At 47.6% G+C, this 13,561-nt stretch overlaps 3 protein-coding genes across 4 annotated transcripts; all 3 read right to left on the reverse strand.

Moving 5' to 3' along the window:
• Positions 1 to 37: 37 nt before the first annotated feature.
• Positions 38 to 5,930, reverse strand: LOC121588465 (UTP--glucose-1-phosphate uridylyltransferase-like). Of its 2 annotated transcripts, none has more exons than XM_041906440.1 (3): positions 5,666 to 5,930; positions 1,412 to 2,037; positions 38 to 1,332 (listed from the first exon to the last, which is right to left on the reverse strand). In XM_041906440.1, the coding sequence occupies exons 1-3, from the start codon at positions 5,687 to 5,689 to the stop codon at positions 447 to 449; spliced, it is 1,536 nt and encodes a 511-aa protein (XP_041762374.1). In that variant the 5' UTR covers positions 5,690 to 5,930; the 3' UTR covers positions 38 to 446. The 2 variants fall into 2 exon arrangements, with proteins under 2 accessions (XP_041762374.1, XP_041762373.1); XM_041906439.1 differs by lacking the exon at positions 5,666 to 5,930 and adding an exon at positions 4,534 to 4,870.
• A 229-nt stretch (positions 5,931 to 6,159) lies between these two features.
• LOC121588468 (small VCP/p97-interacting protein-like) lies at positions 6,160 to 6,877 on the reverse strand. The gene is made up of 3 exons (XM_041906444.1): positions 6,717 to 6,877; positions 6,401 to 6,568; positions 6,160 to 6,321 (listed from the first exon to the last, which is right to left on the reverse strand). Exons 1-3 carry the CDS (start codon positions 6,774 to 6,776, stop codon positions 6,307 to 6,309), a joined length of 243 nt encoding a protein of 80 aa, XP_041762378.1. The 5' UTR covers positions 6,777 to 6,877; the 3' UTR covers positions 6,160 to 6,306.
• A 120-nt stretch (positions 6,878 to 6,997) lies between these two features.
• LOC121588467 (zinc finger protein 33A-like) lies at positions 6,998 to 8,483 on the reverse strand. The gene is made up of 2 exons (XM_041906442.1): positions 8,101 to 8,483; positions 6,998 to 8,032 (listed from the first exon to the last, which is right to left on the reverse strand). The coding sequence occupies exons 1-2, from the start codon at positions 8,218 to 8,220 to the stop codon at positions 7,088 to 7,090; spliced, it is 1,065 nt and encodes a 354-aa protein (XP_041762376.1). The 5' UTR covers positions 8,221 to 8,483; the 3' UTR covers positions 6,998 to 7,087.
• Between the last annotated feature and the right edge of the window lie 5,078 nt (positions 8,484 to 13,561).

Raw genomic sequence — 13,561 nt, forward strand, 5'->3', positions numbered from 1 at the left:
GCACTGCAAACTATCTCCAAACAAAACAGCCAAAGCGTTCAATGGTGTGGCTTTTTTTTATTCAAACAATCATTAAACGAAAAGACTCCCCCGCTCGGGTAGGCTCTCTTTCTCGATGATAACGATAATTAAACCCTTCAAAAACACACACACATCCACATCTGTTTTCAACTCTCAAAAACTTGTGCTACATTAGTCAACCAAACCCACATGTGAGAGCTTCGTATCCGTCTTTTTGAAAACTGTTTTCTTGCATAACGTTACGTGTATTGCTTTCTTCCAGAACTACAATCTACCACTTTCCCAACCGATTTAAGATAATGTGTATCGCATGTTTCACACACTTTGCGCTTGTATCGCTCCTGAGTATCGTCCAACTGGCCTGTCTTTTATCCATGATGCTTGTGCACTTTCCTCTTCTCCTCTCCCGCTCGATCTCCCTTTCCTTAATGATCCAGAATGCGCATGTTGCCGGACACGATCTTGTTCTCGAGGATTGCACCGGCCGGAATATCGATACGGTCGCCATGGTTAGCGATGATGATGACCGTGCCACGCAACGACACCCCCCGCCCGAACGTCACGTCGCCCGACACGGTCAGATGGTCCAGCTCGATCAGGTCGGGTATATTGGCAAAGCGGCTGAGGAATTCCTTCACCTTGCTGAAATGATTGTCGCCCAGCTTCACCAGCGGAGTGGTGGGGAACATGCGCTGCGGGGACATCACCAGCGAGCCGTACTTCAGGCTGTACAGGTTGGACATGACAAGCAGCAGGTCGGACGTTTTCTTCACCGGCAAGAAGCGCGATCGCGGCACATTGATGCCGATACCACCGTCGAAACACTTCATCGCCGCACCGACGGCCGTCTCGAGCTGGATCACGCGAATGCCGTTGTCGAGCGTTTTGTTGTTCACGATGATCTCCATGTTCATCGTCTTCGCGTTCAGTACCCGCTCGATCGACTCCAGCCGGGCCCAGATGTTGTTGGTGTTGAAGAACTTGAACGTCTTCACCGACTTGAAGTCGTCCACGTGCTCCTTCGGCACCTGGGCAATCTCCAGCAGGCGCAGCTTGTTCTCGTAGTGGATCAGCGTACCGCCCTTCACGTCGGCACGCGTCTTGTCCGTCACCTCCATCACGAACTCGATCGGCTTATCGCCCTGCCGGTCGTCGCCGATGAGCCGGTTCAGTATCTTGATGTCGACCGTTGCGCCCAGATTGTCGATGTTGGACAGGAAGCAGTACTCACGCCCCTCCTCGAGGAACTTTCGCAGCAGTCCCGAGTTCTGGAACGACTGGTAGAAATCACCGTGACCGGGTGGGTACCATCTGTAGGAAGAGAACCACACATCGAATGAACAACCATGCCCCGCCACATTCATTGTCTCCGTCCGTCTCTCCCACTTACGCCTCAATATCATTCTCGATGTCAAAATCCTTCGCAATCGGCAACAGCGAGTCCCGGCTGATGCGGGGATAGCAGCTTTGGTTAAATGTGTAGATCTGCACCTGGAAGCCCTTGTACTTGCGGATCACCTTCTCCGTGTCGACGTCGGTGTTGAACGAGTTCATCAGCACCAGCGGCACGTTGGCGTTGTACTTTTTGTTCAGAAACTCGATCTGCTGCACGGTCATGTCGAGAAAGGTGAGATCGTTGCGCACCGGAATCACACTCTTCGGCCCGTGGCATCCCATGGACGTGCCGAGACCACCGTTCAGCTTCACCACGACCAGCTTGTCCAGCATGTCGCGAATGTGCGCCTCCTGGGGCAATTTCAGCGTGGAGTAGTCCTTCACCGCCTCCTCCGGCAGCTTCTCGATGCGATCCCACTCGACCGACGGACCATCCTCTTGCAGGAACCGGTGGTACAGTGCCTCGAATCCGCACATCTCCTTCTGCACGCCCGTTTTGCGCGACTCCTCGACCGTTTCCAGCAGATGGTCCAGGTCCTTCTTGAGGCGCATCAGGGCATCGCGCTTCGTCGCTTCGTGGAACTCTTTCGTGTCCGACGGTATGCGCTGGTGTCCGCGCACCTACAAAAGTCAATGACCGGTGGTGGAGAAGAGATAACAAAAAAAAACCCCATCAGTTGCTTATTATCGTATAAATGTGATCACAATAACAACAGTAAGGTGTAATGAAGGATGAGCTGTGTTGTGGCATGATGCGCGCGACATTATCAAAGCAATTATTCCTGTTTTGACTACGACACAACAACACAGTACCGCCTGACCTTGGGAACGCCTAATAGGCCAGCCATTATTAAACTGTGTCCGGTGTTCCGGAATGGAACCAAACCGATCATCACGTGTTTCTACATTTAACGACACATACACACGAACAAACACACAAACAACTGATCGCAGTTAATCTTTCTGCCGATCACATACGCACACGATCGTGTCAGATCGCAATGCAAACCCGTTTAAACACCATTAGAACTGCGCTTAACATTGAAATTAAGAAGCAATCATTTCGCGCCACAGTTTTGCTCAACTCATTTCACGGACCCACACGCGTGTGTCGAGGTCAGAAAAGACCTTAGCATAATTGTGCACGGTTGTTGGTAGTAAATAAACAAATCTCTCTCTTTCCATCGCACACACTCTCTCGACACGTTCCCGCTTATCCGCGATCGCGCGTTACAACGCAACGAACCTGCTGCCCAATGTCGGCACATGGATTGAGCATTTTAAAATGCACTTTTCCCCCATCGGCCACGCCACCACCACCGCCGCCATCACTGTTGACTGCCTTGGCGTTGAGCACGATGCACGAATTCTGTAGCCCCAGCATCACCACTACCAGCTGCCACTCGGTCGATGATGAGGATGATGATGGTTCCGTTCTGTCGTCGTTTGAACTTCTCGACGTTTCCGCCCGGAGAGGTTACGACACGCCAGCGTTCTTGAATGTGAAACCCGTGGGAACTCACTCGTGCCACAACACGCTATTGTTCCGGAGCGAGCTCAACTTCTTGCTTCTGAGTGCTTAACAAAAAACCGAATGCAACCGACTGCGCGCAGACAAACGATATGCAGCGACGGTCTGTGTGCTCACGATCATCTAACGATAACTGACGTGATGATAGCCCGTGCGGGGTTGGTTTTATAGACACCGAGCATACCACTCCCTCCTTCTTATTTTTTGTTCGCAATTAGCTTGTGCTTTTCTATGCCCAAACTTCATTGATTTAAAAACGGGCCCCTTCCAAAACTGGATGATACTACATCGCCTTTCCATTCTTAACCTAACCCAACAACGTTGCAAATTCTGGACGGACAATCGCCACACAGAAAGTGGCCTGTGTGTCTGTGGATCTAGAACATTATTCAATCTGTCTAATCATGCCAATGATTGATGTGTTCTACAGGGCAGTTTCGTGTGCCACAGGCCAGCCAGACCTGTTTTAAGAATTTCGGGTGGCTACCACCAGCACCAGAGAGAAGACAAAACTTGATCCCTCTTCCCCGAGCCGAGTCAAGGACAAGGACAAACAGTGTCACGCGTTTTTTATTCTGTTTCTGACCACACGGATCGATATCATCAGACCCAACAACGACGGCCCTTTTCTGTTTATGGTGCACTGTAAAGTGGTTCGAGTTGGTAAAATATTATCACTACGATAAGATTATCACACCGTTGCTATAAAACAGACGGTTGTAAAGCATCTTCCTTATTACGGAGCAACAATTACAGTACATTGCGTGCTAGAAAGGTAAAAGGTAATAACGAACCTACACAGCGACCCCTCCACTGGAACGTGATCGTCACTACGCCACGATGATGATCGTGCATTATTCGTGCGGACCGTTGTAATTTACTTCATGCAAACGTAGCTAACCATGGAACCACTCCAAAGCGTCTCGCGAGCCAGTCATCTCATCGGCGATATCTCTAGCCACACACTGATTGCAGCGATAGAGATGTTTTAACAGCTCGTTTTGAATGGACCGTAAACGTATATTTACAGAACGTTTTTCTACCGAAACACACAACACACACCTGATCAAACGATCATGCGACATGCGCCCTATCGAATTCCCTGATTGGCCGGATTCGGGATAGTATTACTTCCCCAACACAACCGCGTGCCCTTGTTTCAGTTTATCGACACGAAACTGTACGAAAATTTGAAAGATCGCGCACATTGGTGCGGCGTTGGCTTGGCGGAAAAGATTAGCCCGCCCAGCGCGGTAACGGTGGTGGTGGTGGTGGTAGTGGTGTTGGGAGAATATGGTAAGTTCTTCCCTTATCTCACAAGCCCTCTTTGCTCCTCATTGCCGTTTGACTTTCATTTGTTCTTCAACGGAGCCTCTGCCAGCATCATCGGGAAAGCATTGTCGTTAGCCGTGGCAGAGGTCGTCCGCTGGTGGAACGCGGGAACACAACTTAGTCGTGGCGCCAATGTGTTTTGTCAATTTGCGCCGCAATGAGAAGGCACGGTGACGGTGGTGAGGGTCGCGTTGATGTGATCTTCACACGATCCACCGCTGACTGTGTGTGTGTGTGTGTGGTTGGTCACTTACGCTCAGCAGCAAATCGATGGCACCGGTCATTCTGTACCGCGGATTGAATGTGTCACACTGTTTCACAATTAGCTGCCCGTTTATCTGGCCGCACGATACTAACTGCCACAACAAAAACAACGGTCCGAAAAATGGTTCAAAACGGAACGGCAGTTCGGTCGCCCCCGTCGAATGATGGAAAACTGTTCTGGTGGTGGAGCGGCGTGTGGCCTCTTCGTCGACCCGTATGGGACTGAAGTGGGCCCGTGTGTGGCAACCTCCAGTAAGGTCGGAACCCGCTTACAGCCCTGCCCCAGGGGCCCCGCGGTACGTACGTACATGTGTGTACGACCAGCGATACGGTTTTTGAGAGAATGATAACGCGCATCATCGTGCTGCAAACGCTTTTGCCCTCTCTAATCATTGTCGTTGTGCCTTTCCGCTCCCCGTCCCTTCCGCTCGCAAAACGGATAGATCGGGAACTGGGGAAGCGGGACCCCGCTACCCTCATGTGTGTAAATAGCTGAGCAACTTTACAGATAGCTTGCGAATGTGGTCGTCACTGTAATCTGCTAATCTTTGGCACGCGGAATGATACGACACCCGCGCACAGGGAGGGTCACAGACGGAGAGTGTTGTATCGGATGGATTGATTATTTCGAGTGTGATTAACTCCACACCAGCGCAAGGAAAGACGAACCAAAAAGAACAAGTACGCCATTATTTGGCTTGATGGAGGCTTAGAGTGTTATGCAAACACATGCACACAATATTCGTACCGGGCTGTAAATGCTTTTGAATGAAAGCGGGACCGGACGGGCGGGCAGCAGGTCGTACGGTACCTTCGGGGGAGTGAGGAATGCAACTCTCAAACTGTTTATTTGTTTTGTTTGCTTTTCCGGCTGCACAATTTATGAAGCGATTTATAGCATTCTATTCAGCTGTGAAGATTGCAACCGATCCCGGGGGGCTAGCTGCACTTACGTTGACGGCCAAGGTCGATCAAGGTTACCGAACTGGCTGCTACGATCTGTGCTAGCTTCAACAGCTAGCTGTTTGGATGCAAATTACGCCCAAAAGCTCCATCCAGCGGCAGCATCCCATCCATGTCACCCTTGCGAACATCAGGTGATGGCTTATCTTATCAGCTTACCTTTTCGTTGGGAATATTCAGCATTTTCAGCGGTTTGTCACTAGGGCTCACACCGGGCAGTAGTACCGGGTATCGAATCACTTCCGCCCTTCTGGCGAATACAACTGCAACACAGTCGGCACGCGCTATTTGCGGCAACAATTCACTGAACCTTCACCGGCCACGGCCACAAGGTCCGAATCTCTGCCAGCAAAACTCTTGACTCCTCGAAATGCGACCAGCGAATTACGGACCACTTGCTGCCGATTCTTCGATAGCTCGCGCCCACACAAACAATGACGAAAACTGGGGAACTAAAACAAATTTGACAGCTCCCAGTGCAGCAGAGACAGAGGGTGTCAAGTCAGTACGCGAGCACGATACATGGTGTCAACTTTCAGGCGCGCACAAACCCAACACCGGAATACCGCTGAGGGAGGGCTGTTCCTTTCCTTTTATCGGACTGGAATTAGCTGGAAGCATATTTCTCAACAGCGTTTAGAGGAAGGCTTCGGTTCACTTTTTATCGTTTATTAAAGTACAAAGCATAAATACACGGTACTGATACGCACACACACACAGGATAACAACAGGCAGAAAATTTAAAATTGGTTCTTTTTGTTCAATTTCCAATCTCATAGGATTAACGTTCCAGAAAGTATTTAATCTTGTTGCCACTGAAAGTAAGAGTGAAATTGATTCATCAACCAGTCATACTTCAAAATAACCGAATGACTCATTTCGACCTGATTGTACCTTCAAGGTAGGTTGTCCTCCCATCCGACTGGCCTCTTGCTCACGACGTTCTTGCTCCATCGCTCGTTGCTGCTGGCGGCGAACCTTATCCATATCCTTGATGCCACGCGATTCCTGCTCTATTCGTCGCCGTTCCGCCGCTTCGCGCTGCTGCTGACGTCGTACCTCCTTTTGGGGGTGGAAAGCATTAGACAAACATTAGAAACTATGGCAACGTAGCTTTCACATTTGGACATTTGGAGTATGTTGCGCTGCTGGGACGATTTTCCTTCGTACAGAGCGGGTACCGAATACTTGTACCGTATAGCACACTTACTACATCGGGTGTAAGCAATTCCTCGGTAGATCCACGAAAACACGAAGAGCACAATCCCATTGCGGAAATCTTTGCAACAAAGTCACGAAACACTTGTAGGCTTTCGTTGTCTCTTTGTCGAAAAAGGTAAACAAAACAATAATGGCACTTTTTCCACGCAGAGCTACACTGCTGGATCGACTACTTCACGTCTAGTGCGCTGCAGCGATCTCGAAAATCAAAGGATATTTCTTTCCCGACGGACTTCGAAAGACAAATTATACAGAAAATTTGTTTGTACGTTAATAATTTATTTGATCTTTTCGTAACTAATCTTGTGGTCGTAAATAATCGCAAATAAATTAAGTTCATCCCCTATTCTGCACCTTCTCTCACCGTGCGTGCACCTTCATGTGCCTTTGCAGTCCATTTTTCTGCCGGAATGCCGCACTACACATATCACAAGCGTATGGCTTTTCACCAGTATGGCAACGAAGGTGAAGTTTCACTGATTTGCTCTGCGTAAATCGTTTGCCGCACACGTTGCACACGAACGGTTTTATGTCGAAGTGAGAGTATCGATGCGTTTTCAGCGTACCGCTTTGCGTGAACTCTTTCTTGCAGATGTCGCATTGGTACGGTTTTGAGTCTCTGTGTGAATGCTGGTGCCGAACCACGTTGGTTCTGGACGAGAATTGCTTGCCACAGTCCGGGCAAGAATGCCGCACCGAGCGCGAGGTGGGCAATTTCAGTTCACTTTTGATGACATCAATCGATACATCCTCGTTGTGCGTTTCCGGAGAGTTTTCCTGTGCCGGACTCATTTCCTTGCCCGTATCCTCGAGATATTCTACAGTGTCTTCGAGCACAAACTCTTTAACTTCTTCTCGGGTGTCCTGGTCGATTACTTGATTGCAATCATCACTCTTTGACAGTAAAGTTTCATGTTCTGGCAGTGAATAGCTTTCTACGTTCGACAAGTCCTCCGATTTAAACAATTCACCTTCTTTCGTTTCCTCTACCTCTATTGCAATGCCCTCGGCTATCTCCGGTATGGTTTTGTACAAACAATCGAAAGGCTCTTTCGGAGTACCGGGCAACATTGTTTCTTCCACCACTTCTTCTAACTGCACATCGTCTACTATCTCAAATGGCTCATCATCATCTGGCACAGCATTTTCTAACACTGGAAAACTCTCTATCAGAATTTCGCTGTTGTTCTTCGTTCGCCATTGTCGGTCAGTGCGCGTGCATATCACTTTGAATTCGTACGATATCGTTAACATCTCCCAGCATCGATTGCATATTCGGGTGGGTAGGCCATCGGAGCTGGAGACCTAAAATGAGAAAGGTTATGTATTAAAGTCACTACCAAACGCCTCTACACAAAACAGAAGTCACGTACATTGATAGAAGTGCACCACTTAAACACATTTCCATACACGGAGAGTGGTTTTATCGCATTCTGGCCTCCACACCCACGACAAATGTTGGGTGCGCTTTGTGCTGATGTAAAATTATCCATTTCATAACCTTTCTTTGGACTGGTTCTACTGGTGTTGATATAGTGCAAAAAAAAAACTACAATTGTTCTTTATATCTATAGCATTGTTTTCCCACTTTTCTTCAGTTTCAACAGCCCAAAACCCATCTCTGTGCGTTTTCCCCTTTTTTGTACGACAATAACAAACAAATCCCACAGCTGTCATCGCGCCCTCGTGCGGATACACCCTGTAGTTTAGTTCTGTACAAAGACACGACGAAATTTGAACACAAATCGATGAATCGATCAACCGTTTGGCGCATTTGGGACACAATCAATTTGCAGCTGATTCAAAATAAATTTTTGAATTGTTATGAATACTTTTTTTTTATTTAGACTGTTATGGACTTACTTCAAATGTTAAATATACTGTTTACAAGCTTAGAATGTTACAAAATGCATGCTTAACTTACAATGACGATAAGTATGTTCGGGATTCTATGAAATCAACAACATTTGCAACACGTGATGAGCAATGTTGGGTTTAAAAGAACGTTTGCTTAGCGTAGTTGTAGTATTTCATCATATACTACAACGATAAAGTATGAAGCTCCTAGTTGCTTCTTGAAAATTAAATGAAATTCTTTGCTTGTCTTCCCTTCCAAACACTGCTCTATGTATCAGGCTCATTTAACTAAACCTATCTGCCTGTCTGAGCCTTAATCCTAATAAAGTCACAGCAGGACACACTTTCATTCGAAACGCATCGAACCCGATCGACATCTGCATACAAATGGGAAGGGAAAAGACAGCGACGAAAGAGATCAGCTCAGCGCTACCTTTACAACTACCGCCACAAAACCCACGTAGCGTGTGCTTCCGTTCAAGGCGGCACTTTTGTTGTACCGTCGTGCCGCTTTACCCATGTACTCCCGGACGCCGGCAACAGCGTGGGATATGCGTTGCCAAGGTTCGAAAACGGACACGAACAGTGAGTTGACACGAGTTGCCATTGTACATGTGTGTCTGTGTGTGGGTACATATTGGTAGCATAATCTCCTAATAACGACCGCCCGACCGACCGCATGCGAGCCATACCGCGCGCGGCACAGGGACACCACCTTAATCCTTATTTAAGGTGCATAACGAGGGTCTAGGAGATTATCAAACAGACACACAACACACTACTTAACTTTCATTCAGCTGTAAATTTTCGTTGGTGGTGTGACGAGTCCTCCGGAATGGAAATATAAAACCACGCAAAAGCATAGCGTCGGCATTTATTATTGTGGCAAACGATGTGTGTGTGTGTGTGTGTGTGTGTCTCTCTCCCCTTTGTACACGGTTGATGAACTTGTAATACTTCGACCGATGGAGGATCCTCTTGAACTTGACGACTCACTTTTTACCCGGGTGAGAGAAGCACACGGAAAAGGGCATTAATTCCCTCCTATATTTTTTTTCCTTCAAGCCGACCGGCACACCGGTTGCTCCGGAATACAAATTAAAGAGCGAGCATTACCTATGCATATGGTGCCGGCGACTGGTGGAGCTTTTGTCAGGACGATTGAAATACTGCGTACGATACTGTTACATGGAAATGTTGTCTTCTTTAAATAATATTTAATATAAAAAATCTAACAGGGGGAAAAAGATGCAGGAAGCAGTGCGCAACAGCCCCTTCATTCATTCAAACGCTAATATTTGCACACAGGGACTTATAATTTACAACCCCCTGTTGATGGAAAGTCACGTGCGAGCAGCGTAATTTTGTGCCGGTTTCGGGAAATCCTGCAATGATTGCCGCTCATTCTTTTGGTGCGAAAACTTTATCCTATACCCTTTGATTTGAATATTATTATAGGGCGAATGGGAAAGAAGCGGAACGAGAGAAGAAGCTAGACAGGAAGTTAAATTCTTCTTTTTTACGATTAACAACGTTTGATGAGCTTCAATTTTGTACGGAAAAAAAATCAATCCCATCACTAGCTTTAAGTCACTGTACGTCTTTGGAGATCTATTCATTGTACCGCATTCTTTATCCGCAAACCGTTTTTGTATTCCCCAATATAAGCTAACAAAGCGACTTATTCAATGCTCAACCATTTGCTCACTCTATTGTGAGTAACAGTAAACTTATTACAAAACCGCACAAAAGGGTACAAACAAAATGACTAACCACCACACAAAACCTCACGCGAGGTGAATGGCCTTGCAACCGGAACAGCGGCGCATTAACGACTCTCCTCGTTCCTGGGAGAAAAGCGGGAAAACTCTACGCAGAACACATCCCCCCCCCCCCCCCCCCCCAAAACCATCTGGAGCGGAGGCGGTAAATCGTCCCGAAAGTCCCAAAATTCTAAAGGTAGTCATTAGCCGCTACGGCAGCACGTCTTGAGCTCGCTCGGCGCAAAAGACCAACTTTCTTCCCATCGAACATCACCGCCATGTTTTCATTTTGTGCGGTTTTTCCGGCATCGGCTTTTCTTTGTTCAGCAGCAGCGCCACGCCACTAGTTTCCCTTTCGTTTGGGGACGGTTTTTCCCCCTTTATTCGATTCGAACCGGCCAAAGCCTTTGCCGCTTGTGCTGCGCGTGGATTAAGATTTATAGGTTGGACGGACGGGTCGAATTGCTTTCGGTTGGATGGTGTTTTTACCCTCGCTAGGGGTGAGAGCAATAAGTTCCTTTGTACGAGAGCGGGCAAAACATGTGTTGAACATACACTTTTTCGACGGTGTTACAGTGGCGTTAATGCGTCACCTCCCAGCAACGATCGTTTCATGGGAAAATAGTACAATCATTTACATTTTTGTTTGCATTCGCTCGCCAAATCGCTAATAATTTTACACTTCCCCGAATCAAAGTATACCACCCCCTTTGGGCCATAACGGGCACAGGGTCTTCGCCGGAAACGTGGGCATAATATTTCGCCAGAATGCAAGTTCAGTGTACGCGTACACAGCCGGTTCGTAGAAAACTGATGCCACCCCTTCAACTACGCCTCGTGCGCCACATTTTCTGTTTGGGTAGGCTTTAACGTTTTACCAAAACAGCAGAAAACACTTGAATGTGCGTCGTAGGGCCAGTTGCGTACGTCTGGGGCGTACGATTCGAAACATCCGTTACCCGCGTACCTCACATTCCGCTGCGGTCGAAAGCTTCTGGGCGCGTACCACCAGAGTGCGCGCACCGGCGTCGATGCAACGCATGCAGAATCGCTTGCGCACTTGTCGCGATGATGGTGGTGGGCGCACTTTTTTTTGTTGTTGCTGTACTCCGCATTACGCTTCAACGGACACAGACTGCACGAACAACAAAAAAAAAACAGGAAAGTAGGGAAAAGAGCTGTCACTCACAAAAACTGTCCTTCCGCTGACCGTTTGATAACCTCTGGGAAAGATCATTTAACAGATCAGCAGGAGTGTGTGTGTGTGCAATGGCTACCGGGAGAGGTAGGAGCGAAGAAAGGGTGAGTGGTAATTCAACTATCGCGACAAAATGTCCAGCGTGTCGATGTCAAGTGCTTCCGTTGAGAAACGTTCCGCAACCATTCGCACGAAAAATGAAACCGATTGTGCGCCGGTTGAGCGTGCAACAAAACAATTATGCAGCGCAGCCGGGAGGAGCGTTAAGTTGCTGCGCAAGAAATGGTGCTGGAAGAGAGTCAACGGTGCATCGGTTCTTGGCAACCACAGCAAAGCCTACTGCTGCACATATCTCGCTGCTACCGACTGTGCATATCGGATTCATGGATCGTAATCTGAGCATTTGCCCAAGAAACGTTAGCCCGCGCACAATGTATCCCATTTCGTGAGCCACATTCGGCCCAACGCTTGCTACGATGGTTACACACTGTACTGGTTCCGTACAAAGATTTCGGCAAAAAAACATGCAAATGACGCAATTATTTCGGTGCTGATGCTTTCTTGCGATCTAGAACTAACACACCGCCATTCATACACCAAAACCACCCTCTCTGTGTCTGTACTGCCACGGTTCAATGAACAACCGTCGAAACAAATTGTATTTACGCTGATAGTGAATTTGTGTGTGTGTTTGCTTCCTACCATCCAAACCCTCCCCAAGCCCCTTTTACGGAAGTCGGCCAACCGTCCTTCCTTTCCGCAGGGGAAGGAAGAAAATCATAATGCTTTGTTTTGATAATGGCACGGACGAGCGCGATGCTGATACGGCGGTGGCGGAAGCAAACTATGCTGAGCCAAAGTGAGTCAGAAGCTGCAAGAGATCTTTTTTTTTAAATCCATCCAACCTGTACATCCACCGGATTACAATACCGCCCAACGCGCCAGCATACGGTCGTGGCTCTATCTGTGAGAGATTTTTCCTTTTTTCCTTCTGTTTGAGCCACCCGTTTGTTTGGTGTGTAATAAAATTTATCACTAAGCATAAAAGAAAACATTACATTGGCCGCTGGTTCGGTGCCCGCCGGTGTGTTGTACGGTATTTGGCACGAGGACGCTGTTTTTTATTGCCGCGAGGAGTATAGAAAGGACCCTTGCGCAAGCAATAAGAGGGAGAGTGTGACTACACCAAAAACTGTAGGGGAAAAGGGAAAAACGAGATGCACACGAAGTTACATAGGAATCGAAAGATAAACAATAAGCATAAAATGATTACTCACCTTAGCACTTTTCCTCCGAGGTGGTGGGCTCTTCTGGCAGGGAAAGGAATGACTAAAAGGGTACCACAGAAACACACGCATCCTTTTAAGGCGACGCTGAAAAATCCTGTTATCGGCACCGAGATGACGCCCCGTCCTGCTATCCTGTTTGGTTGATATTTTCTTATCTTTGTGCACGTGTGCAGTGAAGGGTAGGCTTCATACAGATAAGGTGATGGTGGCCTTTTTTACACTCTACCCATCAGGACACTTTGAAGAAATGTAGCTACCGTGAAGGGGACCGAACCAGTTTTTAAAGAAATCAAATTTGAAGGCCCATGTTTTAAATCTTAAAACGGTCCTTATTCTTCGAAGGCATTGCTTAAAACGCACTAACATTAGTATGTTTTGTGTTGTTGCCTGTTTTTAGAAGAAACTCGCACACACATGACCCGCTCTATAAAACTTTTAATCCATTTTAACAATTTCAATTCCCATCGATACGGACACTGTGGGATGATTTACTGGAACGTGAATTTCATTATGCAAAGACGCATCGATGCAAACGAAATGTGACACTGTTCCGCAAAGTTATGGCTACTACACCACACCACCTCCTCCTCCTCGTCCTGCTACTCCAACATGATACTAACGCCTCTCCATCCCCTTGAAAGCGATGTACTAACTCTCTCCATGCTATTCTTTCATTTCGTTTTGTTTCTTTTTTTTACTGCTCAGCTTTCCCTCTGCACACAGACAC

This window comes from Anopheles merus, chromosome 2R (genome assembly GCF_017562075.2).
Source record: "Anopheles merus strain MAF chromosome 2R, AmerM5.1, whole genome shotgun sequence".
Taxonomy (NCBI): Eukaryota; Metazoa; Arthropoda; class Insecta; order Diptera; family Culicidae; genus Anopheles; species Anopheles merus.